This window comes from Dama dama, chromosome 18, assembly GCF_033118175.1.
Source record: "Dama dama isolate Ldn47 chromosome 18, ASM3311817v1, whole genome shotgun sequence".
Lineage (NCBI taxonomy): Eukaryota > Metazoa > Chordata > Mammalia > Artiodactyla > Cervidae > Dama > Dama dama.
The window spans coordinates 75,239,244-75,265,637 of NC_083698.1; the positions used below are offsets into that span (position 1 = coordinate 75,239,244).

At 43.7% G+C, this 26,394-nt stretch overlaps 1 protein-coding gene across 5 annotated transcripts in view; it reads left to right on the forward strand.

The window, feature by feature from the left end:
* The window catches only part of GLI3 (GLI family zinc finger 3), a 302,150-nt gene that overhangs the window by 79,665 nt on the left and 196,091 nt on the right, over positions 1 to 26,394 (forward strand). For 3 of the 5 annotated variants that reach the window (XM_061165650.1, XM_061165652.1, XM_061165651.1), the window contains one exon: positions 15,710 to 15,952. In XM_061165650.1, the coding sequence (XP_061021633.1) occupies positions 15,710 to 15,952 (243 nt within the window). Of the gene's footprint in view, positions 1 to 3,447; positions 3,499 to 11,753; positions 11,955 to 15,709; positions 15,953 to 26,394 lie in introns of those variants that run through there. The other 2 variants (XM_061165653.1, XM_061165654.1) reach the window with 2 other exon arrangements.

A 26,394-nucleotide genomic window follows, 5' to 3' on the forward strand; every position in this document is an offset into this window, starting at 1 on the left:
GCAGAATGAGAGGACAGGCAAGTGCACAGAGATACACACCTGTCTTGGTTTTATTCAGAGTAATTTATGAAGCCCTTGGCGAGGAAGACTATGGCTACCTCTTATAGAAAGAGGTCAGTATTGCATAGAATTGGTGTTTGGATGGCAGATCTGAAATTTGTGAATATTGCTGTTATTGGACAGATTGGTGGTGTAGCTTTGAAGATTAGTTTGAAAATATAAAAAAAAATTGCTTCCTTCTTCCTTTTATGGACCATGCCTCCCTAGAAGTCCAGAGCCAATAATGCATAGGAAGGTAGACAAATAAAAATGACCTTCCTTGCTCTGTGAGGCTGGCTGCTTGAGAGCCCAGGAGAGGCCACTTCTCTCTGGCTTGACATTGCAGTGGTTGCTAACATTCTGTTGAATAAACTGTGAGATGCGTTCACTTCATAGAGGGGATGTTACATTTGCTAGCTGGACCATAGGAGAATTTTTTTCCTTTCCTTACAAATGATAGAATAGACTAAAGAGACCCAATAGAATTAATAAAATTGTCAAGCACAATAAAAATGCCTGGATTATGTGTCGTGGTTGCTGTTTCCTCCAACTCTTCTTGAGGGCTTTAGTAGAGCTGGACCCAGCCATGAAAGGAGGATGGAAGAATTTTTATCTGAATGGCTTGGCAGGAAACGTCAGGTTTTTCTGCCAAGAAATTGGAATTTCCACTTGTGTCAGCAAGATGTGAATTAAAAAAAGTAAGAAAAGTGCAAAAAGAAACAAACAAAAACCACACAGTTGCCTTTAAACCCAAGGTGCAAGATTTTGGAGTCTCAGAGTCATGATTAATACTGTGCTGTTGAGTTGAATGTATCCCTGAGGGGTTAGGGGGAGGTTGACCAGGATCTTTGGAAGTCTGAAGTGCAGAGGAGACTCAGCTAAGACTTTCTCAAACCGGATCTTGTCCAAACCTCCTTTAAGAATGTCTGCCTGATCTATGTGCCCACATCCAACAGCTAAAGAAACTCCCTTTCCTATTCAGTAGCCTCCCCCGACACTGACTCAACTGTTCATTGGTCCACTTCACCAACCCTGTGTCAAGGATGGGGACTTAGCCGTGGGTTCATCCACATGCATCCAGTGTGAATAATGGCTGATCTTGACCAGTTTGCATTCTTTGTGTTGACTCGGTCAGCCCTAAACCTCCTGGATGCAATTCTTCATGCAGGTTGCAGAAACAGTCTCTCGGAACCCTGACTAAACTTGCTTTTGCCTTTTTAAAAGCTATTTATTTTTGTTTATTTATTTGGTTATGTCAGGTCTTAGTTGCAGCATGCAGGATCTTTAGTTGTAGTATGTGAACTCTTAGTTATGGGATCTAGTTCCCTGACCAGGGATCGAACCTGGACTTCTTGCACTGGGAGCATGGTGTCTTAGCCACTGGGCCACCAGAGAAGTCCCCGCTTTTGCCTTTTGGTCAGGAGAGTCCTAATGTGGTGGGAACAGGAAATCTCAAGACTGAATGCTTGCAGGTTTCTCCTCTACTCTTATTAACAAAAATATTGATACATGCCAGTCTGGGTTGTCCTGCCTTCAAAAACAGATCATTGTGGATTATATCTGGTTCGGCAGAAGGTACCTTCTCTTGTATTTAAAAAAGGCACATTGAGTAGCTTGATGTGGGAAATGGCCTCTGTCACCTTCAACTGCCAGGAGAGTGTGACACGTTTGACCAATATGTACTTCTTTGTTTTGAAAAGAACAGAACTCAGACAACTGCAGACATACCTCAAGCTGGATAAGGAGACTGATCTTTAATCACACACATCTCAGATTGTATATTTAAAATTCATTATTTAACACGGAGAGAGGAGACAGTCAGCAAATGTTTTCTATCTTTCAGCTTATGAGAAAGGACAAAATCTACCTTTCCTCACTGTATAAATGGTCAGGTTTAGAATTATAGGGAACTAATTTGATTGCCAACTCACTGACTTGTGACTTTGGGGAACTTCACTTTTCTAAGCAAGTTTCCTTCATCTGTAAATGAAGGATGATGTTAGTACCCACCTTAAGGTTTGGAAAACTCACTACTAGTGTTTTGAATGGTGCTGCTATTGTTGGTATGTATTTCCCAGGTGTGCATCATAGTTCACTGATGGGTGTCCCCAAGCTGGCTAAATCAGGGGATGGCACACTTTTTCTGGGAAGGACTAGCTAGTAAATATTTTAGAATTTGCAAGGGCTCTTTGGTTTCTGTCATACCCAACTCTGCTCTTATAAGGAGAAAGCAGCCATAGACAATATGAAAATGAATAACCCTGGCTGGGTTCCCATAAGACTTTATTCATGGACACAGAAATTTGAACTTTACATACTTTTCATGTGTCATGAAACATTCTTCTTCTTTTGATTTTTTTCAGCCTTTGAAAACTGTATAATCCAGTCTGAGTACACTGGCCATACAGAAACAAAACAGGAAGTGGGTGTAAGATGCCAACAGTCATCCTAGGAGAATTTGCCTGATCATTTTTAGTAAATGTTGCTCATGGAGAAACAGCACATGGATTTCTTGGGAAGATTCAAGTATCTCAAGTCATTGTAGCAAACCGAATAGAGAAGAGATTGATATTTTCTATGCAAATTTCAAGTAGGCATACTTTCTAAATGTTGTTTATGGGCCTGATCCAAGATACATTTAAAAAGTAGGTGAAAGAGATGGCCAGTTAAATTATAAGTCATTAACTTGGATTCTCTTTCGGGTCGTGAAGCAGCAATTATTTGCTCCCAAGACATCTAGCCTGGCTCTTGGTGAATATGCATAGCGGTTTGTTCCCTTAGTTTTTTCTGTATAATCCCATCTTTTCCCCTGGGAATCTGTGAAAAGTTGGGTGGAGTAGATTGGTGATGGCTTATTTTATATAAGGGGATGCAGCAGCCCAGAGAAATTCTGTGACTTTGCCTGAAGTTCAACCGATGCAGCAATAGAATCAGCCTTGGAAACTCAGCCACTACCTCTCAACCCACTTGCATCCCACCGTCCTGCTTTGCACGATTATTAAACAGATAATGAGGAAATTAGTGCTGGTACCTGGCATTCATAAATGCCATAATTTATAAAGATCCTTATCATATTTTGTTTAACCCTCAGGAAATGCTGGCAAGTAAGCAGGGCAAGTTTTATTGTCTGCCTGTTAAAGTGAGGCAACTGACAATCTGGTATATTTTATAAGTTACTCAGGGTCACACACCGATAAAGCACTGGAGGCAAGTCTGGTCCTTAGGTTTTCTAACTCCTTTTATTATACCAAGCTGCCTTATTATATATACGATATGGCACTTGATGTCATTAATATCCAAACATTAAAAAATAAATTGAAAAAGAAATAACACTCTGCCCTGGTTCCAGCCCCTGGCAGTGATTTTTAAGTAGAGGTTTGCGTTATGAGAATTTCTTTTTGCTTTCAGAATGCTGCGTGTGCCTCCTGTAAAAGATTGAATTAAATGCTTTTATTTTTGGTAAGTGGCCCATGTAAGTTTATTATTTATTTATTTTGGTACTTTTTGCTCCAGCTCCTTTGCCTAAACGAAGCACTGCTGCATTTTTATTGCACACCTCATCATTAAAAGAAATTGAAAAGATGCTTGTTAGTTTTAATATTGCATGGATGAAAATCTACCTGGCACATTTAGGAACAGTTACAATTCTTAATAGTGCATTTTGAGAAGGAGTCTGGTTTTGTTCTTGATTAAGAAAAGAGAGAAGACTTTCTGAAATTTGCTATAATTCGATTATCATCTTTCTTGGGGAGAAGGTCTCTTGCTCACTGTGACCCTGGTTTTATTGACTCGTTCGGCATTCCTTTCCAGCCTGTGGGAGGGGAAGTATGCTCTGGGGCTGCATGAAGGACTTTTCGTTTGTTGGTAAATAACCCAAGCAAAGCTGCTTCCAAAGGCAAGTTTTCCCCTCTTCTCTATAAACCATATGCTTCTTTAACTATTGGACATATGCCCCTTTCCGTAAACTACATGCAGCTTAAACTGTTGAAGCTATTGTTAACTTGAACACAAACCAAAGATTCAGATGCCTTCTGGCATGTAAGTCTGTAATACAATCCCCCCAAAGATGGTGGTAAATATTCCTTTGCATAAATAGCTTTTCAGAATCTGGAGACACTGGATAACGGGTCACTTGATTACAGACTAAAGTAGCCTTTCCTGATAACTTTTATAGGAAGGCGTGGAATAATTTTAACACTGATCATCTTCATCTGTACCTCTAAAGGAATGCCAAGCAAATCAGTGTTCAGCTTTCAGGGCCTTTGTAGTAGACACTTTGGAGGGGTTAATCATCATTTATAATATTGATAGATGAGAAAGTCCTGCTGACTTGGCCACTTACCTGAAGGATGGCTTGAAGTGGGTTGTTTAGACTTATTAAGCCTCAGGGTATTTACCTGAATAACTGGGGTGCCAGGACTGCACACTTGGCAGACTGTGAGCAGCCAATGGGATTGATGCCTTTGCACTTGGCCTTTGACCCAGCTTTTAGTACGAGCTCAGTGAGTGTGCGTTGTAGCCCTGGCAGTAATGATCATTTCTAATGCACTTTCCTTTTTAAAATTCTCTTATTTTTTCTAATGCGCTTTTCTTTTGTACCTTTCAGGGGGTGACCTGGCGAAAGCTGGTTTGGCAAGAAGGGACATTAGGGCATGTTAGGGATGTGCTTGTCGGAAGGTGCTTGTGTATAGTACAAAATAATTAAAAATAGTCCTATAACTTGAAGTAAGTGAATTTGCATAAAGCCCAATATCATTGTAAGCTGTTACTAATATGTGTAAAAATAGCCTGCTGCTAAGTCACTTCGGTCGTGTCCGACTCTGTGCGATCCCATAGACGGCAGCTCACCAGGCTCCCCGTCCCTGGGATTCTCCGGGCAAGAACACTGGAGTGGGTTGCCATTTCCTTCTCCAGTGCATGAAAGTGAAAAGTGAAAGTGAAGTCGCTCAGTTGTGTCTGACTCTTAGCGACCCCATGGACCACAGCCTACCAGGCTCCTCCGTCCATGGGATTTTCCAGGCAAGAGTACTGGAGTGGGTTCCCATTGCCTTCTCCGAAAAATAGCCTAGCAAGCACTTATAGCTTTAAGAGGTGGGATAAATAGTTTAAAATAAGACCACAGGACTACAGGAGATAAAATTTGACTATAGGAGAGAAACTCATGGGATAATTTTTCAATGTATGTGTACTTAACTTGGACTTCTCTAGAGAATTATTGTAAAGGTCATACTTAGGATAGAATTAAAACCAAGAGTGAAAGAAATCAGCTATTTCTGCACTCTAAAATTCTTGAGAAATACAGAACCATAAAGGAAAAACATTGCATAGAAATGTCATGCTCTCTTGGTGCGTTTTTTAAAACTTTAAAAATGTATGGAAATAATTATATATTTGTTTTCCACCTTCCTGTCCTCCAAAAACTTGACTCCTTAAAGAACTTGAAAGCATAGTAGTCAGGTGGGTGAGTGGACTATGAATTCCATTGCAGGCTCTGCCTCTTTCTAGCTGTGTTTTCTTGGATAAATAAACCTCATTTTTTGTATCTGTATAATGAGAAGTACAAAAGTATTTACCTCATAGGACTGGCATGTAACACCTTAGAAAAGTACTTAGTGCTCAGTAAAATTCTTTCCTATATTCATTAAAATCCTTGATTCACTGTATTTAATAACAATATTCCATCGTAAGATAATGGACTTCAATTTTGTTACCTAGTTTTCCATATTATAAATAACACCGTGATGAATATCCTTGAAAATAAATTGTCTTCTTTTCTAATTTTTTTTCCCTTAAGATACAGCCTGGAAGTGGTTTATGGAAATATTTTAATAGTGTGAGAAAGTGACTCGCCCTCCGTATCCCCCTCAACTCTCAGTATTACTGCTTTTGCAGTTTTACTGTAATATCCCTCATTGTTTTGGGTACAAGATTTAATTGGCAAAGGTGGGTAAATTCCTGTAGGGTAATAGCTAGTCTGAAGTGTGTAGCCAAACCTAGTCTGCTGCCTGTTTTTGTGTAGCACATGAACAAAGGATAGCTCTTTACATTTTTAAATATGATGTGAAAATTACATGAAATTCAGATTTCTGTGTTTATAAATGAAGCATGGGGACACCGCCATGCCCACTAGTTTACATCTTGTCTGTGGCGGCTTTCATGCTGCAGCAGGGTTTGGTGCTTGTGGAGTTCCCAGACACATGCTTTAGGGCACTGCTGCTGCTGCTAAGTCGCTTCAGGCATGTCCAACTCTTTTGCGACAGTGTGGACTGTAGCCCACCAGGCTCCTCTGTCCATGGGATTCTCCAGGCAAGAATACTGGATTGGGTTGCCATGCCCTCCTCCAGGGAATCTTCGCGACCCAGGGATCGAACCCGTGTCTCTTACATCTCCTTCTTTGGCAGGTGGGTTCTTTAGCAGTAGTGCCACCTGGGAGGTCTTAGGGCCTTGATCAGAATTCAAATTTATCTTATATTTCTTGTCACTGAGTAAGGAAGTCCAAGAGCCAGATCTTTTAAGTAGGAGCTTTAAAGTCTGACTGCCTGGGTTCCAGGCTCTGCCCACCAACCAGCTGTGTGTCCTGGGTAAATAGCCCACCTTCTCTGTGCCATAGTTTCCTCATCTGGCAAATGAGCAGAACAACAGTGTCTAATCAGGGTAGAGTGAAGAGTAAAGCAAGATAGGCTAAGCCCTCTCGATCTCATAGTAAGCAGATGTTAGCTGTATTTCACTGGTATGTGGTTAATGAATTTGAATTGGTCAGATAAATGAGTGAGACAAAAAAAAATTACTTGTACTTTGGAAAGGTAGATGGATTTGGTATTTTATTTGTTTCCTTAATTGCTTTTACTGGGACTTCTTGAGTATAAAAATACATTCCCCTGGCATTGTGTCTGCAAAGTTAGAAAAAGGGCAAAAGAAAGGTCTGGCTGTGTCCTGGTTCCCAGTCTCCTGCAGAGGCTGCGTGATTGATGTCTGCCCTGTCCAGTTGGTTGGAGGAGAGGAGAGCAGCAGGGTACCAAAGCCTCCTGTCTTGGCTGTGACCATCAACATAGACTTTGGGGGAGATTAGGTTTTGTGACCATTCCTGCTTTTACTCATAGTTTTTGAACCACTCCCAGAAAGTGTTTCCCAAAATTTCAGACTTTTGTGGCTAAGTAACTAGAAGTAGGCTTAGCTCTATTAAAAGTGTGAAGAGTCAAAATGTGCTATTTTCATTTGGGTTTCTCAAATGCAAGTTTCATAGCTGAGGTCAAAGTGGGCAGTGACTAGAAGGAGCTTCTGTGGTAGAAAGCTGATCCAGGCAGCACCTGACCTTGCCCAGAGGCTGAGTCAGCAGAGGTGAGCACCCGTGCGCCATCCCTAATCTGGTCCCAGTGGGGGTCAAGCCTCCAGCTCCTTTCTGTACAGTAATGATATTCTCTTGATATTTAAGTGTACTCTCCAGGAGGATCTGATTCCTGCCATAGAGTAAGCATGGTCTTTAAAATGTTATTAAAAATACAATACCGCCATACGCTCAGGCTTTCTTATTACCCAGTTTTATAAAAAACCAAAACCAGGCAACATCAACACACCAGATGAAGCCAGTTAAATTTGTGTTCACCCCCGCCAAATTTAAAACACGGTGGAAAGTTTAGGAAATGGAACTCTGATGTTAGGGAGGGGATCGGGTGGGTGAGAACCAGGGAACCACCATTCAGAAGTGCGGCCAGCGAAGGCTCTCAGACACAGAGATTTCTTTCCCTGCTTGCCTTTAAAGGAAGAGCGAGAATTCCCGTGGATAGGACCCTGTGCATCCACTGCAGGAGACATGGGTTTGATCCCCGGTTGGGAAACAAAGATCCCCCAAGTATGGCAGGACGGGAGGCAGGGTAGAGCTCCAGGGCAATAGGCTTGGTCCCATTGGAGGATACAGCCGCAGCAGCTGTCAGCTCTCTTGAGCCTTGTGAGCAGACATTCCACGATGTCTCTTATGATTGTGGGTTGTGGATGTCACTATGGGTGGTTAACTGTTCAGGTGGTAGGTGCAAAGCAAGGAAGAGAGACTCTTCACTCTTTGCTTATAAAAGACTCAAACCGAGTTCTCAAAGAACTCTCTAATACCTGAATATTCCTGAGACTGTTACCCGCAGATAGGCATAAATGCGCTATTAAGCAGAAGGAAAAAAAATGGGCCCTCCTGAGAATTTATTGTACTGCCTTTGATGTCACTAATTAACTCACTCTGTGTAAGCAGTGACTAGTAACTAATAGCAGGCTAATAGAAGAAGCTTCATGACATTTTAGAATTCCTAATGCAAGGAAGGGTCTTCTTGAGCTCATGGAAAATTAGGAAGATCTCCGTTTTACAGGACGACCTGCCAGGGCCCTCAGGGGCCTGTTTTGTTGTTGTTTTTTTCCCTCTTCCCAGGTACAGGTGGGGCTTGGCTACTGCTTTCTGTCTAAAACTTTGAAAGCTGGCTCGTAAGATTGGGTTTGTGCTGGCCCAAGTCATAGCGTTAACAACCAGAAGCATCCTTCCCGAGGTGGGCAGGGGTGTGGACCCCTGATTGGTGTGGCTTCAGAGAGAGACAAGGCAAGAGGATGTAAACCCTATAGGGCACGCCTGGTGAGGCCTCAGACATGAAGCTTATGGTGTGATCGACTCCTGATTTTCCAGATGGCAAGGAGCCCTCATTTTTAAAAAGGCAGGAGGCTGCTTGCTCCAGGCCTTGGGAGCTCCCTGCTCCCAGGACTCAGCAGTGTCAGGTTTGCCCTTCAGTTTATCTGAATTCTTGTCTTACTCTCCACTCTTGCTATCCCAGGAGCCCCTTTTAACGCTGTGTGAAGCTCTGTAAGCTGAGTAGTAGGGAGTAAGGCCAGAAATTGCCTTGGGTTTACTACTAACCTGTTCTTGGGAGTAGATAGTTTCTGGTGAAGGGCTGGTGGGATACTGGTCAGTCTGGTCTATGTTTTGCTCTTTGGCAAAAAGAAATCTAGAAATGTTAAAAAAAAAAAATTGTGGTACTCCTACTGCTGGGATGGAGGGCGTTTTTCTACTTCTTTGCTTTCCCCTTGCGATCTTCTCGTTGATGGAAGGAGGCAGAGAGAGCTACCCGTTAATTCTTGAGCCCATGATCTTTGAGGAAGGATTGCCACTTGAATTTCTCCAAAGCTTCAAATCCCCCAGCCGCCCTCTCCTGTAGCAGGCCCTGCAGTCGGTTTAAAGGTTGCAGACAAAGCGGAGAGCTCTCTCCAGATCCATCTGGGCCACTCCCTCTGTCATCAGTCATTGTCAATGGGAGATGTGTGTGTAGCCGCACAAGGGCGATGTCTGACCCCAAGGGCATTGGAAATGTTCGTAGAGAAGGCATTGTTTGCTCCTCCCTTCGGAAGCCAGACTCTAAGATTCCAGGGAGCAGCTTCTGGCTTAGACATCTCTGCAGTCAGGATGGAAAGGGTCAAGATTCTGCTTCTAAAAACTACAGAAACTACCCCCCCCCTTTTCTTGGCATAATTCTACAAACCTCGTGAATGTACTTAGCCTCTTCTCTTTCATTTCTGATCTCTCTTTGGGCAAAGTCTTAGAGAAAATTCTGAAACAAGGAGGCGAGGAGTTGGGTTCCATTGGTTTTTTTATTCAAAGAACATCAGAATGTAAATAACCACAGAAATAAAAGCTGACAAGATGCAACCAGTGCATAATAAGAAAACATGAAATAATGCTCTTTCCAAACACAGCCAAGCAATTTCCTGGGGGAAAAGCAGAAAATGATGTTTTCTGTTTCTTGCTTAGAAGAGAGGAAGGTGGGGCTCCCGGCTTGTGGGAGCACACTAAAACCTGCAGTTATACACAGATGCCATTGGTTGAGCCTCAGCGTGCGACTGTGTGCATGTGAGAGTGTGTGTGTGTGTGTGTGTGTGTGTGTGTGTGTGTACGCGCGCGCCTGCGCACACAGCCTGTCTAGGGCATGCGCCTGTCCTCATACCTGTGGGGATAAGATGCTTCAGGGTACTAAGACCCTGAGGTTGGATGTCCCATGGTGGATTTGTCACTGGGGCCCTCTGGGTTTTTCCCAGAAGTGGTTGTTGTTGACAAAAACTTACTTGGAGAGTATCAAGGATTTGAAAAGGTCAGAGCATCAAAATGTAATTACTCTCCTCCCTTCCTTTAATTGATGGTCGTGGGGGTGGAGGCTGGGATTGCACACAAGCCACAGGTATCATTCGCCAAACCTGCCTGGGAGCAGACCTCTCCTCATGTTAACAGGACTTTATGGCCTGTCAAAGGCATGATTGGGATTCCTGTTACATCATGTATAAGGGACGTGGTTGCTTATTTCTGATCAGAAAACTGGCCCTAATGCCTTGTCCTGCTATAACATCAGGTTCTGGTGAGGAGTAAGTGAGGATACAAATGATAAAGCGGTCTGTGGCAGAAACGGATTATTTCTTTTCTTAAGAAAGGGGGATGACGTTTGCCAGTGAGGGGTCAGGAATAGCCCTCAGCGTGTTGATTGAGGCTCACACCTGTGTTTTGATCCACTTGTAGATGACTTGATGATATCATTCAGTTTGGAAATGATGAGGTTTCACAAACTCAGACCTTATTAAACACGGAAATATTATTTTCTTGTTTGAATCCTCTTCTGTTCGAAATCTGAGTACCCACTCCTTTTTTTTTGCCCCCTCCTTAACATTTTGTGGCCTCCGCCCCTCCCCCCAGCCGCCCTGCCTTTTGGGCTCACCGAAATTTGAGTGCCACTTTTCTGGGAAAGCCTGATATTCTGACTTCAGTTTTGTAATTTAATGATGGAGAGTTTCCTTAGTAAACCAAATTTAGAGTCCTAGAATGCTTATCTTATATCCAGACCTTGAACATAAAAGGCATTTTATACCCGCAATTGTTCATTTAATGAGCAATTGCAGAGTGCAGGCCGGTTAAGGGATTGAGCTATATGCACTATTATTGCAAGAAGTATTCCGAAATACCAGAAATAGGACGTAAGCTCTGATCAGGGAGACTGCGAGCACAATTACCTTCTTTTCAAATCCTTCTGTGACACTGCGGGAGGAAAAAGGACTTTGAAACTTGAAAGGAAAGAGCTTGCTTTCAACCTCAAAAGCTAGGAGGAAAGGGCTCTGAAATTTGCTCTGAATTCCCAATTCACCATTAGCCTGTTTCTTCCTTTAGCCTCAAGGCATTCTCCGCTTTTTGAAAAGATGTTAAGAAATTCAGTCACAATAGAGAGCCTAGTTCTGAACGTGTTTCACTCGGTCCATTGAGGTCTGGGCTCCAGCCTTTGTGTGGAGTGAATTGAGCTGAGCGGCTAGCTGGTTGCAGAGAGGTGAATGAACAGTCGCTGTGCAGTGGCAAATTCTGGCAAAGAAAGAAGCGCCCCCTCTTCCTTTATTTTCCAATATGCATTCCTGTACAACCCCGCTAGTGGCCATATGTGGCGTCGAGCCTGTTCTTAAGTCAATACGGGGTCCTTGGTTTATTGCAACTCTTGTTAAGTTTGTCTTGTAATTGAAGCTGCTGTTGACCTTGCTTGGGGACCGTTTGTAAAACCGTTTATTTAGCATAAACTGAAATAATAAACCCTCCTTCTCTGGGGCTGATTGTGATAGGGTGACATTAGTTTGATTTAATGATTAGCCAGCCTGACCCTTCTGCTGGAGAGAGTGCCTTGAATAGAGAGAGTTCACTCGGAAGCACTCAGAAAGAATACTAATGAGCTTGTTAAATTTAGCATGGCTCCAACCACTTTTAATTCCTCTAATGGGAGCAAGCACTGCCTGGGAGAGGGAGAGGGCCAGGGTGCAGGGAGGCAGGGAGACACCGAGAATGTTCCTAGCAGATCTGCACTGCTAGAGAAAGCCCAGCAGAAAGAGAAGTTTGCAGAAAGTAGCTAGCCAGAGCCTGGGACTGAGTTGTAAGTATCCATCTGTTTGCTTTCGCTGTGTCTTCTGTGTCTTGTGGGGAAGAGAGGCGTGATGCTTTTAAAATGGGATTGCAGGGAACGGCTTAAAATCCACGTTCATTTCAAAGAGGTGAGCACTTGTATCACTGAGTTCCTCACCCGCTGATTTGGTCAGGGGGACAGGAAGTGTTCCTGGTCGGTGATGCGGTGCAGGGTTTTACCTCTGAAACTTTTCTGTCCAGTCCAATGCAAAAGAGCAGTTGTGTCCTGGGTCTCTAGAAGAAGTCAATCAAGAGTTTGGGAACAAATGCACAGGTGTGTGTGTGTGTGTGTGTGTGTGTGTGTGTGAGTGAGAGAGAGAGTGTTGAGTCCTGCTTCTCACCACACGGTGACTTCCTGGAAACCTTCCCTGTAAATGGTCTAAGCGATGCTGGTGATGAAGCCGCTCTTGAGTTGTGAGAGTTTATGGCACCAAGCGCGTCTGATGCAATATGGGTTGCCTTTGGATGAGTTTGGAAAAACCTGGGACAGCTTCTGAAATGCAATGTGGGGGCAGCCCTCCCTGCGGTGGGTGGGAATTCCCTTATTTCCACTGGAGCACAGAGCTGCAGAAGGCAGGGGATCCAAAGTGGGATCCTGAGGACAGGTTTGAAAACAATTTTTCTCCTGAAGCTTTTTAGAGATTCGCATGTCTCAGTCTGACCCTCCGAGCCTGCAGCTGCTGAACCGAGAGAGGCATGAACAGTCGCCCTGTGTTTGGCTGTTCAAATCCACTGGCAGATGCTTCTGGAGGACTGGGCTGTTTGCTTACATTTTTGTAGCCGACTTCTGCTTGTTGCCATGGTGGACAGTATGTTTCTGTCAATAATTTGGCCTGGCGTAGCCTGTCTGCGCTGACTCTCCAACTTTATTGAACAACTCAGCTCGACTGAGCAAGATTAGACAGCTCTCGTCTTTTTGGCTTGCTAGAGTGGTTGCTAAATTTATAAGAGCAGGCAGGAATATGGCTTGGAAAGTTTCCCTTTCACTGTAGATAGCACGCTTTCAAGCCTCATAGCTGTTTGTATTCTGGGAGTGTGTACTGTCAAGGTTTCATCCTGAATGCCCCTCAGAATCAACTCAGTATAGGAGATGAACTTCAGGAAATAATCACCTGCTGGAATTTTCTGGAGAGGGAGAGTAGGTGAAAATGTGGGAGTCTTGACTCGTATAAGAGTAAGTATGATGAAAGTTTCCACATGAAAAAAATCCTGGCCTGCGTTTTACTAAGAGAATTAGTTCAGTTTTTTCAGTATAAAGTGTTTGAACTTTGCTGACTTCTTGTTCTAATTTGATATTCACACATATTGTATTAACTCTCTTGAAGAAATTAATTTTTAGCTAAAAAGACCCTCCCATTTCCACTTACCCGCCTCGCCTTAACTGCTTCTTCCTCTCATGAGGTGGAGAAGAAGGTGGGAGGGCTGTGATTAGTCCATGCCCATTATTCAGTTATTCGTGAAGTTGGAGTCAAATGCTGTCCGTAAAGGCATCGTGTCTAAGAAACTCACTCTATTGTAGGGATGCAGTTTTAAGAGAAGAAAAGTTAATTTCTTCTAGGAAGATTAAGTCAAGGGAATCCTGTTTTAAACCTGGAACAGATTAGTAGGGCTTGGTTATTCATCTTTCCCAGAGAATGCTAATTGCATGTCACAGTCCCTCTTGGTATGATCTGTCTGGCTTTCCAAATGCAGATCCATTCTACAGAATTTACACCTTAGTGCAAAGTTGAAATTGGAAGTTGTGCAGGCACACCTTAGTGGAAAATATGACTTTGGCCATGGTGGGAGTTTTTATAAACCAACTATGAGTTTTGAGTGTTTTTGACATCCTTCTGTCTTTACATCACTGAAAACCTTCATTCTGCAGCCTGCAACTTTATTGCTAATGAAGTTAGCAGTGTAGATTAGGGCCTAAAAGTATTAGAAAGAGAAATTAAAATGTAGGATTTTTTGTTGTTGTTTTTGTAATTTGTTTTTAAACTAGCGAAAGCATGGTTGGAATTGTTTTTGTAAAGATCAATGTGTGAAAATGTGACCATTTTCTTTTTTAGTAGTTACTTGATAGATTAAACTCATAATTTATCCCATCATTACAAGATTTGAGGGTGGGGATCTGCACAAAATAATGCTAAAATAATATTTCACAGTTATCCAGCAGTAGTCAGCAAAATCACTGTAAAGTCCAGAACATACCTCATTGCCTATTTGGTTTTGAAAGTCATTTGCTAGGTTAAAAAAATACACTGCTTGTTTCTTCAGGTCCCAAAACATAGGCAGGAAAATGAGAATTGCTACTGGCTTTAGCTAGTTCACATTATTAGTCATCACAAAAGAGTTGTTGCTACTTGAGTTTGTATTTTCACACTAGTTCATGTTCATAGCTATTCTTCTAAATTTGTCAAAAGAGCTATGAAATTGCTAAAGCATGCTTTTTTCTGTTTTTTTTTTTTTTTTTTTGAAGATAAGTTTAAGAGAGTATGTCTTTAAGAGAGTATGTCTACTCAGCTAGACATAACTCTGTTTTGTTTGGATATTTTGAAGAGAAGTTTGTGTGTGAAGATGAGATGAGTTCAAGATCTGTTCAACTAAATAGTACAATAGTATTATTATTTACACCCACTTATAGTTTTTTTGTTTTTGTTTTGTTTTTAGGATCAGGAATGAGAAACAGCTTTCAAATGAGGTGTCTAAGCAGTGTCCCAACAGCTTTTTTTCCAACAGCCCTTATCTGCCAGAACACAGTCTGTGGCTCAAACACAGTGCTTGTGTGGGCATAGTTGAGAGCGTGCGTATGATTCTTACAGATGAATTGGTCCACTTCTTGTGGGTTCTGATCGCCAGTTTGGTTTGATTTTATGCCACGGGTCTTTGATCTGCTATTATCGGAAAGGCCATCCAATCACATTTGCAGAGAACCATAGTGGACAGATGGAAAGTTCTTACAGATGAAAGGGAACAGAAGTATGAGGGAGTATGAATTTCATCAAGCCGTTTCTTACATGTTTGAAACGATGTCTGGAGCCCACCGGAGTGTGGATGTAGATCAGTGTGACTGACACCCTCCACACCCACATTCTATCCCCATTTTCCTCTTAGCTCTCAGCTCTGTTCAGTGGGCCGAAGCAGGAAGTGTCCTGTAAGGGGCACTGTAGGTTTTCATGATTGCCGTCTTTATCCCTTGGAACCAGTCGGTTTTCTGTCCCATGTCTGGCACTGTTTCATCTCTCAGTGGATCATACATCTGACTTAAAATCACAAAGACAAGTTTTGCTTTCTAACAGGTCCTCCTCTGAGAAACAGGGGTCCCTTGCCTCCTGGATCACTGGAGGCCTGGCTTCCTCAGGCCAGGAAAAGCTGGCAATCCACAGCCTTAGTCTGGCAACATCTCCAGCTCCTCAGGCCCTGCAGGGATACTGGCAGGTCCCTGATGGGAAACCTCACTAGCAGATTCGGCTGGAAGCCGGGGATGAGAATTTGCTGACATCTCAATTTAATAGGCTCATTTCCTGCTCCCCTTCCTCCTTCGATTTGTATCTTGGACCCTCATTCATAAACAGTTTTGGCTTGAGACCCTCCAGTCATGGCTAGCTTTCAAAGTTGCCAAGAGTGAGAAGTAGGCTTCTTTGGGAGGTGGGGAGATGGATGGACGGGGAGCCCCAACTGATGATGGATTTTGAATGTCTCCTCAAAGTGCTCACAGAGTTTTCATTTCCCTTCCGTCTTCAGAGGATGAAAGTCCTGGACAGACCTATCACAGAGAGAGAAGAAACGCAGTCGCTATGCAGCCACAGATTGCCCCAGGGCTCGGCAAGATCAGCGAGGAGCCTTCCACATCCAGCGACGAGAGGGCCTCGCTGATCAAGAAGGAAATCCATGGGTCCCTGCCCCACCTGGCTGAGCCCTCCGTCCCCTACCGCGGGGCTGTGTTTGCCATGGACCCCAGGAATGGCTACATGGACCCTCACTATCGTAAGTCGCCCCCAGTCCGTGGCACGTGCTGCGGGAGCCAGGGCAGGCTGTGTGTGAGCGCATGTACACTTAGTTACTTGTCTTGTACTGTTTTATGCAAATGGCTAATTTACTGTCTACTGTACTTCTTAACTTCTCCCTCATCCTTTTCCTTCTTTTTAGGGAAACCATATCTTTCCATCTCTAAGCAACTTGGACCTGGGGGGCTGGGGGGCGGCTGCCAGGAAGGTGTCTGTCTGTGGCGAATCCACACAGACCTTTCCTGGGAACTGAAACCAGATTTTCTCCACTCAAGTAGACCCTGCTGGAGGGAAATAGGTTGAGGAGCGGGAGTTATTAAAGTGGGAGGCATTAGCCGGTGTCTTTAATGGCAGATATTCCCCTTGTTAATATATATATTTTTTGCTTTATTGTCGAGGAACAAACAAACCTCTTTTAACCAACCAGGGCCAAATTCCTTCCTGTGGAAGATTTTTCTACTTTCTTCTGGAATTCGCAGACCGGAGACCTCGTAAGCTCCTCTTCTCTCACTCAGAAAGTTTAAGAAATGAACTAGGATGGTGAACACACCCACGGGATGGTTTTCTCCCAAGGCAGAATGCAAAAGAAACTATATAAGGGTTGAGCTTGTTTCCGGCCTGGTTCTAGTTAAAATATATAATTCGGTGGTGGAGTAATGAAGTTCATATTGAGATGCCTAAGCGTGCAGCTCTTGATTACAGATTTATCACCTTGCCAGGATACAGACCTGCTGTTTAACCTTCCCGGCTCCAATTCCAGATGATCCATCGTGTGCCACAGAGGGGGACTGGTTTGTGTTTTCCTTTTTCCACATCATTCAGAAACTTTAGTGTTTTAAGGCAAAAGGTCATTAGCCAGATGACTGATGAGTGAGGACAGCTGATTAGTGCATGTTTTTTGGTTCAAGAAAGTGCCCAGGATAAAAGCTAATTTCATCCCTTCATTAGTTGGCTTGAAGCAGAGGGGAATGTTCCCTCATCAGGGCGCAGATCAAAGTGCTTCACACAACCTTAAGTCTCAGCAACTGCTCCCCCCTCCTCCCCAACTAGATTATATTGTTGGTAAAGATGGAAGATACATTACTTTTTTTCAGTGGAGGGAGAATTTTTTTTTAAGTGGTCAGAGGCATAGAGGAAAAGGTTCGATGGCTTCTTGTTAGTTTTTCAAAAAGCCTGCAACTTTTCTGTTTAAAAAGTGCTTCTCAGCCCTATGGCTGCAGTTGTTAACTTCTACAGTTACAGAAATGAGGAGGTATAGTGTGTGTGTCTTTTCTTTCCTCGTTAGAGGTTTATTTCATTTTATTTTTCCTTTATTTTTGGAATGAGAGTTTACAATAGTTGTCAGTAGGGTTTTTCTCCAAGCCCATGTCTGAGTTTTCTACATTGTATTTTTGTGGATGGGTCTCTATTAGATCTCATCCATGCAGAAAATATGAGGGACTCTACATGCTCCCTACCTATATTAATATTCCCCAAGAGTATGCTTACTTTTGAAAAAGGATAAAGTCTAGATTATCAGCCATACATGCCCTGCATTGTTTGTGCCCTTGGATGGGAACACAGACTTTCCCCGTTTCATATTTATGTTTTGTTTTTCATTCCAGATGCCCACTAATTAGTGAATAATTAATTGCTCAGGACAGCTGAGCGAAGTAGGCAGATGACCGTTAACTTTCTCTGTGCCGTTCAACGTGCAGCTTGCTCTCGGCCCATTTGTTCTAACGGTTTGCCCATTGAGTCCTCTCCTCATCCTTTGAGGGGCTGGGATCTCTGCACGCCTGGGACCCTTGTCACTGCTCGGTGGTCCTTGTGTGTGACCCCCTTCTCCAACCTCCAGTGGGAGTATGAACTAGCACAGGGCACTGGAAAACTCTTGATGGCTCTTGGACCCATTGCTTGTCACTCTGTTGAAGAGACAGCGCACCTATAGGTTGATTGTGCTTCAGCTTTTCCCACGATATTGTTCAAACCACTATAAAATCATTGGGTAATTTACAAGTGAGGTAGGTTGTCTATCACCAAATGGCAAATGCTTTTCTGCCCCACCATTCCAAGGTACTCACTCAGTTGGGCATGAATAAATGTTATCATTACATCCATCATATGGACATGGAGTCTTGGAGATTTGCTCAGCAACCAAGGCACTCATGTTCTAGCCTTGCCACCTACTGACCTTGTGACTGTTGCCAAGTGGGCTTGTCTCTAAGATCCCTCCAAGGATCCCTTCTCAGCTGTTGAATGGGAGTGATGTGAGACTGCCAGCCCCACAGCGTCCTTGGGACAATTAAGTGAGACAGTGCCAATAAAATACCAATATTTTGTACAATCTCTGGCTCGTGGTGAATGCATCTGAATCATTAGGGATTCTCTCTCTTCTCTGCCTCGTTTTCCTTCTCCTGCTTCTTCCTCTCCTCCCTGTTCCATCTTCGTCATCATGAGCAGCAGCAGCATCGTCCCCACCACCATCTGTATGTGATATGTTCACTCGCCAAACCAAGGTGTCTTGTCAGAATTGCAGTTGTGTTTGGTTCAGTGTAGACTGGTCTTTCTCTTGTCAGACCTGCCTTCCTGATTCCCCAAGGTCAGTGTCTTCTCTAAACACAGATTAGAGATGGAGTGAATTGTAAAAAAAAATCTTTTCTTAGGGAAAGAGTGTGGGGTTAGCATGGAGTGCTGTAGTCTTCTAATCAGAAGTCTTTCTCACTGATGGACTGTCATTTTTTCCTGTTTGAGGAGCAGAGAAATTTAAAACCTTTTACATGAGTTGCAGTAGTTTTAACATTTAAAATTCCTACCAGAAAGTGTTTTATATGACGTATACAAGCTTAATGCCTGTGGAAAAGTGAAAGGTATAGTATTTAGGTGCTCATGGTAAATGATGTAAAGGTGTCCTAAACTAAGCTCCAAGAAGTCAGTAGGACATGACTCTATTTTTTCTAGCCCCCACTTGGATTATTTAATCTTCTACCAGTATAATGAGTGCTTTTTTAGGTACTTTGTAATAATGCCTATCTGACATGGATTTAATCATCCAGGTAAATGACAGGTGGGAAGCTGAAATTGACACATCTTCCAAGAATCTTTTAGCGTGTGAGAAAAGTGCCCTCTTTTTCAAATGAGATGCAAAAGTTTGGCCAAGTTTCTTTACCTTGTCTCTGTCGGCAGCCTTGTCAAGCACTCAAACTGATTGTGGACCTTCGGTAGCTAAAGGTTCAGAGACATCTTTTTAGGTCACTGCCTTTTCCCTTGAGTCGTCTGCCAGCCCCACTAGACCCTTGGAGGGAAAGACTTCTCTAATCCAGTGTAGCTGGGCTTGTGAACTCTCACAATAATTCCTGCGTTTCTCTGTGGTTGGAAAACGCAGACGTTCCAAGATGCCTAATTTGTGCTTCTATATATACTAGCTTTGTATTTCTAACGTGTGGGCAGGCTTCCTGTAAGACCGGAAAAAGGAAAATCGTTTTTCCCCTCAGAAGGACATCTGTAAAATTTTTATTGCTTAAGGCTCTGTTATACTTGGGTAGGCAATGTTGCATCTTCACAAATTGCACTTAGGCGGGATTCAAAGTATTTTGGGTTTTGTGGGTTTGACTTTTAGAAAAAAGAAAAAGAGAAAACCCCAGGATAGCGGGCACTTCAAACATTTGCAACATATGTTTGGAATAAAATCCTCACAGGGGGGGACTGGGGGCTTTCTCTCGCCAAGGGTAGCTGTGGAAGGGGTGTATATCAAGGCAAGAAAGTAGATGTTCCAGCCACGTGGCTCAGACCTGGGGTGGTACGGACAGGCTGGCTGCTATGGGATCGCTCGTGCTTTATAATTGGGCAGGGCCTGGGAGGGCCCAGATCTGGGGATTCTGACCTGCTTGTCCTGGAGTCAGGATGACGACCCCATCTCCAGCCCAAAGATTTCTTAGCAAAGACTTTATTCTGCTCCTGCTTCATCTGCAGCCAGATATGCCAAACCACCATCACTCCCTGCTTTCACTTACCACCGTGCATTTCTTCTTTTATAAACTGACAAGGCAGGTGACATAATAGTTAAAGCATTCCTGTACCCTGGCCGACACTTAACTTTTATTCGCTTCCCTGTTACAGAAAACATGTGTTGCATTGTCTTCTGGACTGTGGAGTGCAATTTTTTAACTATCCCTGCTGGGCTCTTGGTGGGGAGTTTCTTGGAATCACCATCATGTCATATAGGTCCCCTGCTGGTTTTGTTACGGTGGGGAGGGTTTAGAAAGATGCCCCCTTTTCTAAAATTTCAGGTCTCTTTTCCAGTTTTATAGTTGTGTGAAGACTGCTTTCTTTATGCCCCCAACTGCTCCCAAGCAGTTATTCCTCCTGGAAACTATGATTCATTCCTCCATGTAAATGCTATGATTGAAAACATACCGCTAGTATTCTTCCTTATGTTTCCCAGCTCAGATGACAGAACTATTAGTTGCTAATTAGCAAAAACCTGAGGAATTAGCTTAAAGAAAAGAAACTGAATTTTTAATTGGCTGGCATTTATCTTCTGCGGAAAGCTGATGTGCTGAGCCTACTTGCATTCTTGTGTGCTAAAAAAAAAGGCAAGGAAGATATTTTTTCTACCTGTCTGTCTTTATGTTAGGTGACTTTCCACACCCTTAAGAAATCCATCTTCTAAGTGAGGAGAAAGGAAGAGGTGTATTTTACATATTTAATAGACGCACCTGCTCACATTTCTTTTACTCTCGGAGTGTCATCTGGAGGCTGTGAAAGACAAAGATGCCTACGAGGCACAAATGAGCAGTTTGGTATTGACCAAACTGCAAAGACACTGACAGCTCCCCGGGTGCACAGTTTTGTTCTCATCCAGGCTGCTGTTTCCATCTTTGGAGAACAGTTGAGGAACCAATCAGGAGTGCTGTGATTGTTCCTCCCTCCCCCCCTGAAAACTGGAGGGTTTCACCAGAAAGACTGATGTTGGGTCCTGGTCTGTTGGCTTTGCTGAGTATCTTGCATCTTGAGCTAGTCGACTTGAATCATGGGAGGACCTGGAGTGGGAAGATGCAGACAAGTCTAGGAAGCTTTGCAAAACTTATTTGTGAGCTTAAGAAAAGCTCCCTACTTATTCCTGTCCTTCTCTTAGAAATTCAGTGTAATGATCCGAGGTTTCTTTCAGCAGCTTGGAGGTAAATGTTTTAAGACCAGAAATAGTGAGCCCATGCCCACAGACCTTTTTTTTAAATAGAGCTACACTGCAAGGAACCCTGCAGAAAGTGGTGGAAATTTAGGAATAATTTTTAGGAGGCTCCAGATTCTACTCCCCACTGAATCTTTGACACGACTGTGACTACGCCTGAGTCTTGGGAAACAGCAAGTGAGACTGGAACCTCGATGGGAAGAGAAGAAACTGTGACCTTTGGAAAAAGAGCTATTGATTTTATCCATTGAATTTAGGGGACATACTTATTAGAGGGGACCAGGGAGAAGCTTGAAGCCCATTCCTCTAGGAGAGGAATAGAAAGGAAAGGCAAAGGGAGACCATGTTCTAGAGAGAACCAGTTGGCTTGGTGTTCTGGCCTTGCCCTCTCTCTCTCTTTTGCTCTAACAGTGCCCCCTTCAGGCAAGTCTGGCTTCCTTGGCCCACTGCTCAGGCCGTCCTGCTCAGGCTGTTGTCCTCCCAGAATAATTCTTGCCTTTTCTCCTCACCTTCAAGTGCTGTGCAGTCTTCAGTCTAATGATGCACTTCCTTTGGAAGGCTTCCTTAAGTCCCATCTCACATGGATCTTTTCCTACCCCGCATCCCTAGTCCATGTGTAAGACCCTGAAACGCATCACAGCTTGGGTTGTCCGTGTATGTTGGCCTGATCTTCTCTAGAATAAGGTGGTGTCTGGGGCAGTGCTTTGTTCTTCTATCCACCAGAGTTGCTAGGCAGGACCGAGAGGGCTTGTTAATGCAGAGAAGGGGTGAGCTGTTCATTGCTTGGCCTGTTAACACTGGAGATGAAGTTGATCCAGAGCCTGCTGGTCAAAGGTAGCTCCTTGGCAAACAGAAGAAATGGAAGCTTCTGCTTCCATTTTATAATTTACTCATTAGAGTCAACCTCTGATTCAAATGTACTCCCCCCTGCCCCATCCTCTCTGAACATAGGCAGGGTTTAAAGTGTTTATGACACATTAATTCATTTATAAGTTGTTCATTTGCAAACATCAAGAATATTTGCTTCCACATACCTGCAGCACATAACTGCCAGGGTGCTCAGACAACGTGCATTGTGGTTCTTTGGAGGAAATTGACACTTTACTCAATTGTTGGATGAGGACCAATTCATTTTAAACACCATGGGATTTGCATAGGAGATCTCCTGTGTATTCTGAAGTCCATCTAAAAATCAAACAGGTAGATATTCTTCCTGTGGTTAAGGTGAGCATGGTATTTGTTTTGCCCTTTAATAAATTTCAGTGATCTCTCTTATCTTCAGTAACCTCTAAGGTAATGCACGGTTTCAGTAGCATCTTTCCAACTCATTAGTGTGGAAGTATGTGTGTAATTCCTGGTAATGGGATCTTCCATCGACAAATTGATTGGGATCATGAATCCAGTTGTTTAAATATTCCATGGAACTATGTTCCTTTTCTAATTTGGCTACCCACCCAACACTCAATGCAAGTGGCAGTATTCTTAGCTGCTTATACTTTCTTTTCCTCCTACGTTGCTCCCTCCTTCCTAGAGAAAAAGCATGAGAAACACAGCAACTCCTGCCATTTCATAGCCATCTGCTCACAGCTTCCTAGCCCATTTTCTAACAGAGGCAACATTATCCTTGGCCCCCTCCTCCTTTTTCTTGTATAATTAAAGAATGTTACCTTTGATGTCTCTTGAAAGCTGCATCTCCTGCTCTGCTTTAGCTTTCTTGATCTTGTACCTATAAATTTGTGCTGTATCTTCATCTCACTTAGTAAAAGGGCTGGATTTTTCTTTGTGCCTTGCACAATTTGGTTTAATATGGGGTTGCCGATCTGGCATTTTATGGCTCTGTCCTTCTTATGTTCTGATAGAGTTTGGATTCTTGTGGAACTCTTTGAAAAGTATCCAACTTTCAATCCTTTGAGCTTTTACATGTGGGTCCATACTTTGGGTCTCTCCTAAAACGCATTGTTTTCATTTTCCTAATATCTTCCCTTCTTTTGGGGGGCGTGTCTCCTGGCTTTTTATCAGCCTAAGTTTTTGATGAGTTTCTTCCTCTTAGAAAAAAATGAAGAAAGTTTTGGACTCATTTAGCTGTTTGTGTTTTTGGTTCACTTGTCAGTCATTTGCTAGTTATCATGCTTACCAAATGTCTCTTAAGTGCTAGCCTGTGTTGGACAGAAAGAACAAGGTCGTTGCTTCCGTGGAGCTTTAGGCCAGTGGGACAATAAAACAAGTAGATGAGCCCTTGCCGAAAGTTGGTATAAAGGATGTGTCATAATAGATGCAGGGTCCCTGAGGAGTAGAAAACGCAGACATACCTCACCCAGACTTGATGAGTTGGGAAGGCTTCCTAGAGAAAGTTATACCTGAATAAATATTTGTGGTAGAGGTAGAGAGACATTTGTGAAGGTGTAGAGGCCAAAGGAAAACCTGACACGCGTGAGGACCGGAGAACTAGGGGGCTGGGGAGTGGAGCTCACGTCAGAGAGTGACAGGAGGCGGGCTGTGGAAGTGCGAGCCAGCAGGCTTCCTAGAAGCTGATGTTCTGCTGCGTGAGTCCAGGGCAAGCCCTAAGACTTATTTCATGGCTTTTGCATATTTAAGCAGATCTTTGGGTATCTATGTTCCCCATCACCAGCCCAGAATTTGTCCCAGATTGAATTAACTTCCTCCTTCTGATTTGCCTGTGTGCAATTCCATCTTCAGACCCCCCTGACTTCTTTGGCTGACTCCTCATCCTGTGGTCCTCAAGGACATGCTACCACTTCCCCAGTGCCGTGTGTTAGATTTTCTTTCGAAGACAACAAAATCATATCTAGTTGTTCACAAACTGTTGAGCTTTTCTGTATTAGATAACCCTGATAATCACAGCATCTTGGTCTCAAAGTACAAACCCCAAACACTGGGAAATAAGTGCAACTTCATTGCCAATGAATTAAGATTGCTCTGTATCAGGACATGTTTTAACTTCAGAATATAAGAGCCACAATAAAAAATGTAAAAAACTGGAGTTTTACTTTATTGAAAACTCAAATCCCCTGACATCAGTGGAGCCAGAGGTATTGTGCAAAGGGCCCACGGCGAGGCTGGGGAGACGGCCCAGGAATAGCAAAGTGAAATTCATCTGGGAAATCCAGTAGCTAATGCCACTGAGAGAAAATGAGAACAAAGACTTCCAGAAGTGGGATAAGCCTGCAATCCAGCCTGGACAGAAAGAGTCGTAAGGGAGATGGGTGGTGAGGTGGGGGGGCGGTACTCCTGAGGAGGAGCCGAGTCCTCCCTGTGGGGGGCTGAAGGGCTAATCAGCAGGCATTGTGTAGGTCAGTGGAGGCTCACTCTATGAAGCTGGGTGTTTACTCATCCACTGGGGGGACCCAAATCTACATCCTGATTACGCTCCTGACTTGTGAGTGGGATCAAAGGGGAGCCTGTCTCCTGGTTTAGAGAGGAGCAGAGAAGTGTGCACGAAGCATCCTAGGAAACAGACACCAACTCTTTTTTTCTGTTGGCTTTCGTGAAATAAACCTGCATTTGAATTTGACAAGATTTCAGATTTCCTTCCCCAATCCTGTTTTTCCCTTTAAATAAGGAACGTCATCACCTCCCTTACCCCTCCACCAGCAGCTGTGATTCCAGCTTAGTTCAAAGAATCTGACTGCATAGATTGACTCTTTTGATCAAATGTGCAGTTTATTTCATATTTAATATACAGGATATATATTACACAGCATATAATGCTATGAAATGCATTTTTATGTAGCCTTTATGTTTTATCTTTAATGATGTTTCAAGCATAATTTGTGCCTTTCACATTCCCCAAATTGATGATATAGAGAGACAGTTGATGAGCAGTTGGAGGCACCTGAGTGCCTCCAGTGTCCCTGACTATTCTGATCAGAACCCTGGTGTGATGTGCTTCAAGTCTTACTCCATTGGGTACATGATGTATGATCTTCATTTGCATTTCAAAAATTCCTTGCATCTTTTTGAGAGTCTGTCGTCAGTCAGACACTGTCTAGGTCCTGAGGGGGCAGTGTTTGCCAAGACCAGTCAGGTCCAGGCCTTCGTGGAGCCCACTTTCTAGCCGGAGGAGAAACACACACCAAACATGGGGGGATAGGCATCAACAATGAGATAGCACAGCAGGTGCTCTGAGTCCGCTAAGACAGATGGTGTGCTGGGGGGGAGTAGGGGTAGGGAATCGCACCTTGGAAGGGGCGGGCAGAACAGAGAAGGCCTTTTGGACAATGTTTTTGCAGTTGACACTCAGGTGGCAAAAAGGAGTTCAACCTTGGGAAGGTCCAAGGGGAGAGCATTTCATTTTAAGAGTGGAATTTGTGGATTTACTGTGGCCACGTCTAGGAGCAGAGAGAAGGCAAGTGTGCTGGACTAGTGAGGCAGTGAAATAGGTGGGGGAGATGAGTTGGAGGGATCTTGTAGGCCAATGGATAGCCAATGGAGGGAGTGACACGGTTTGATTTTTTTTTTACTCAAGGAATATCACGTTTTTTTGGTGTGTAGGGACTCTCATGGAGTGGAGTATAGAATTTGGGAGGCAGCTCTCAACAGGTGTTGCAGTAGCCCAATGGGAACTGGTTCCCCCTTTTAGAAACTATAATTGGAACTTACCTGGCAGCCCAGTGGTTGAGACTCTGTGCTTCCACTGCAGGGGGTGTGGGTTTGATCCTTAGTGGGGAACTAAGATCCTACATGCTTCCCCCCACCCTGCCCCAAATAGAAACCTTAGCCGGCAGAAGTTGAGCCCTCACTCTGTAACACATAGTATGGTACAGACTTTGCTTGAATTCATGTAATTCATGAAATCCCAGCAACAACTTCATGGGAGTTCACTGTGATTTTCCCCGTGGACAGACGAGGAGACTGAGGTCCAAGAAGGCTAAGTCAGTTTCTACCTGGCTCAAAGTGGTTGAAACAAGATTGGGATTCACAGAGTTGGACTCCAGAGCTCACATCCTTAGCTCATGCCCTGTAGCTGCTGAGACTTCAAGATGGCAGTCCAGGTCTGCGCCAAGACCTATGTAGGCTGGCTCAGTTGGGAGCTCAGGGATTCTTCCAGACCTGGGTGCTGGTGTTGCCAACGGGGACTGGCTAGGGATTGGAGGGCCTTAAGAGGGCAGGCTGCCTGCCACATGGGTCTGCAGGCCTGCACTGTTGGATCCCAGCGTGGAAGGCACCTGTGTGCTCAGTACTACATATATCGTTGCTGTATTTCTAGATGTGGCTGTGTGGGAGAAATGGAG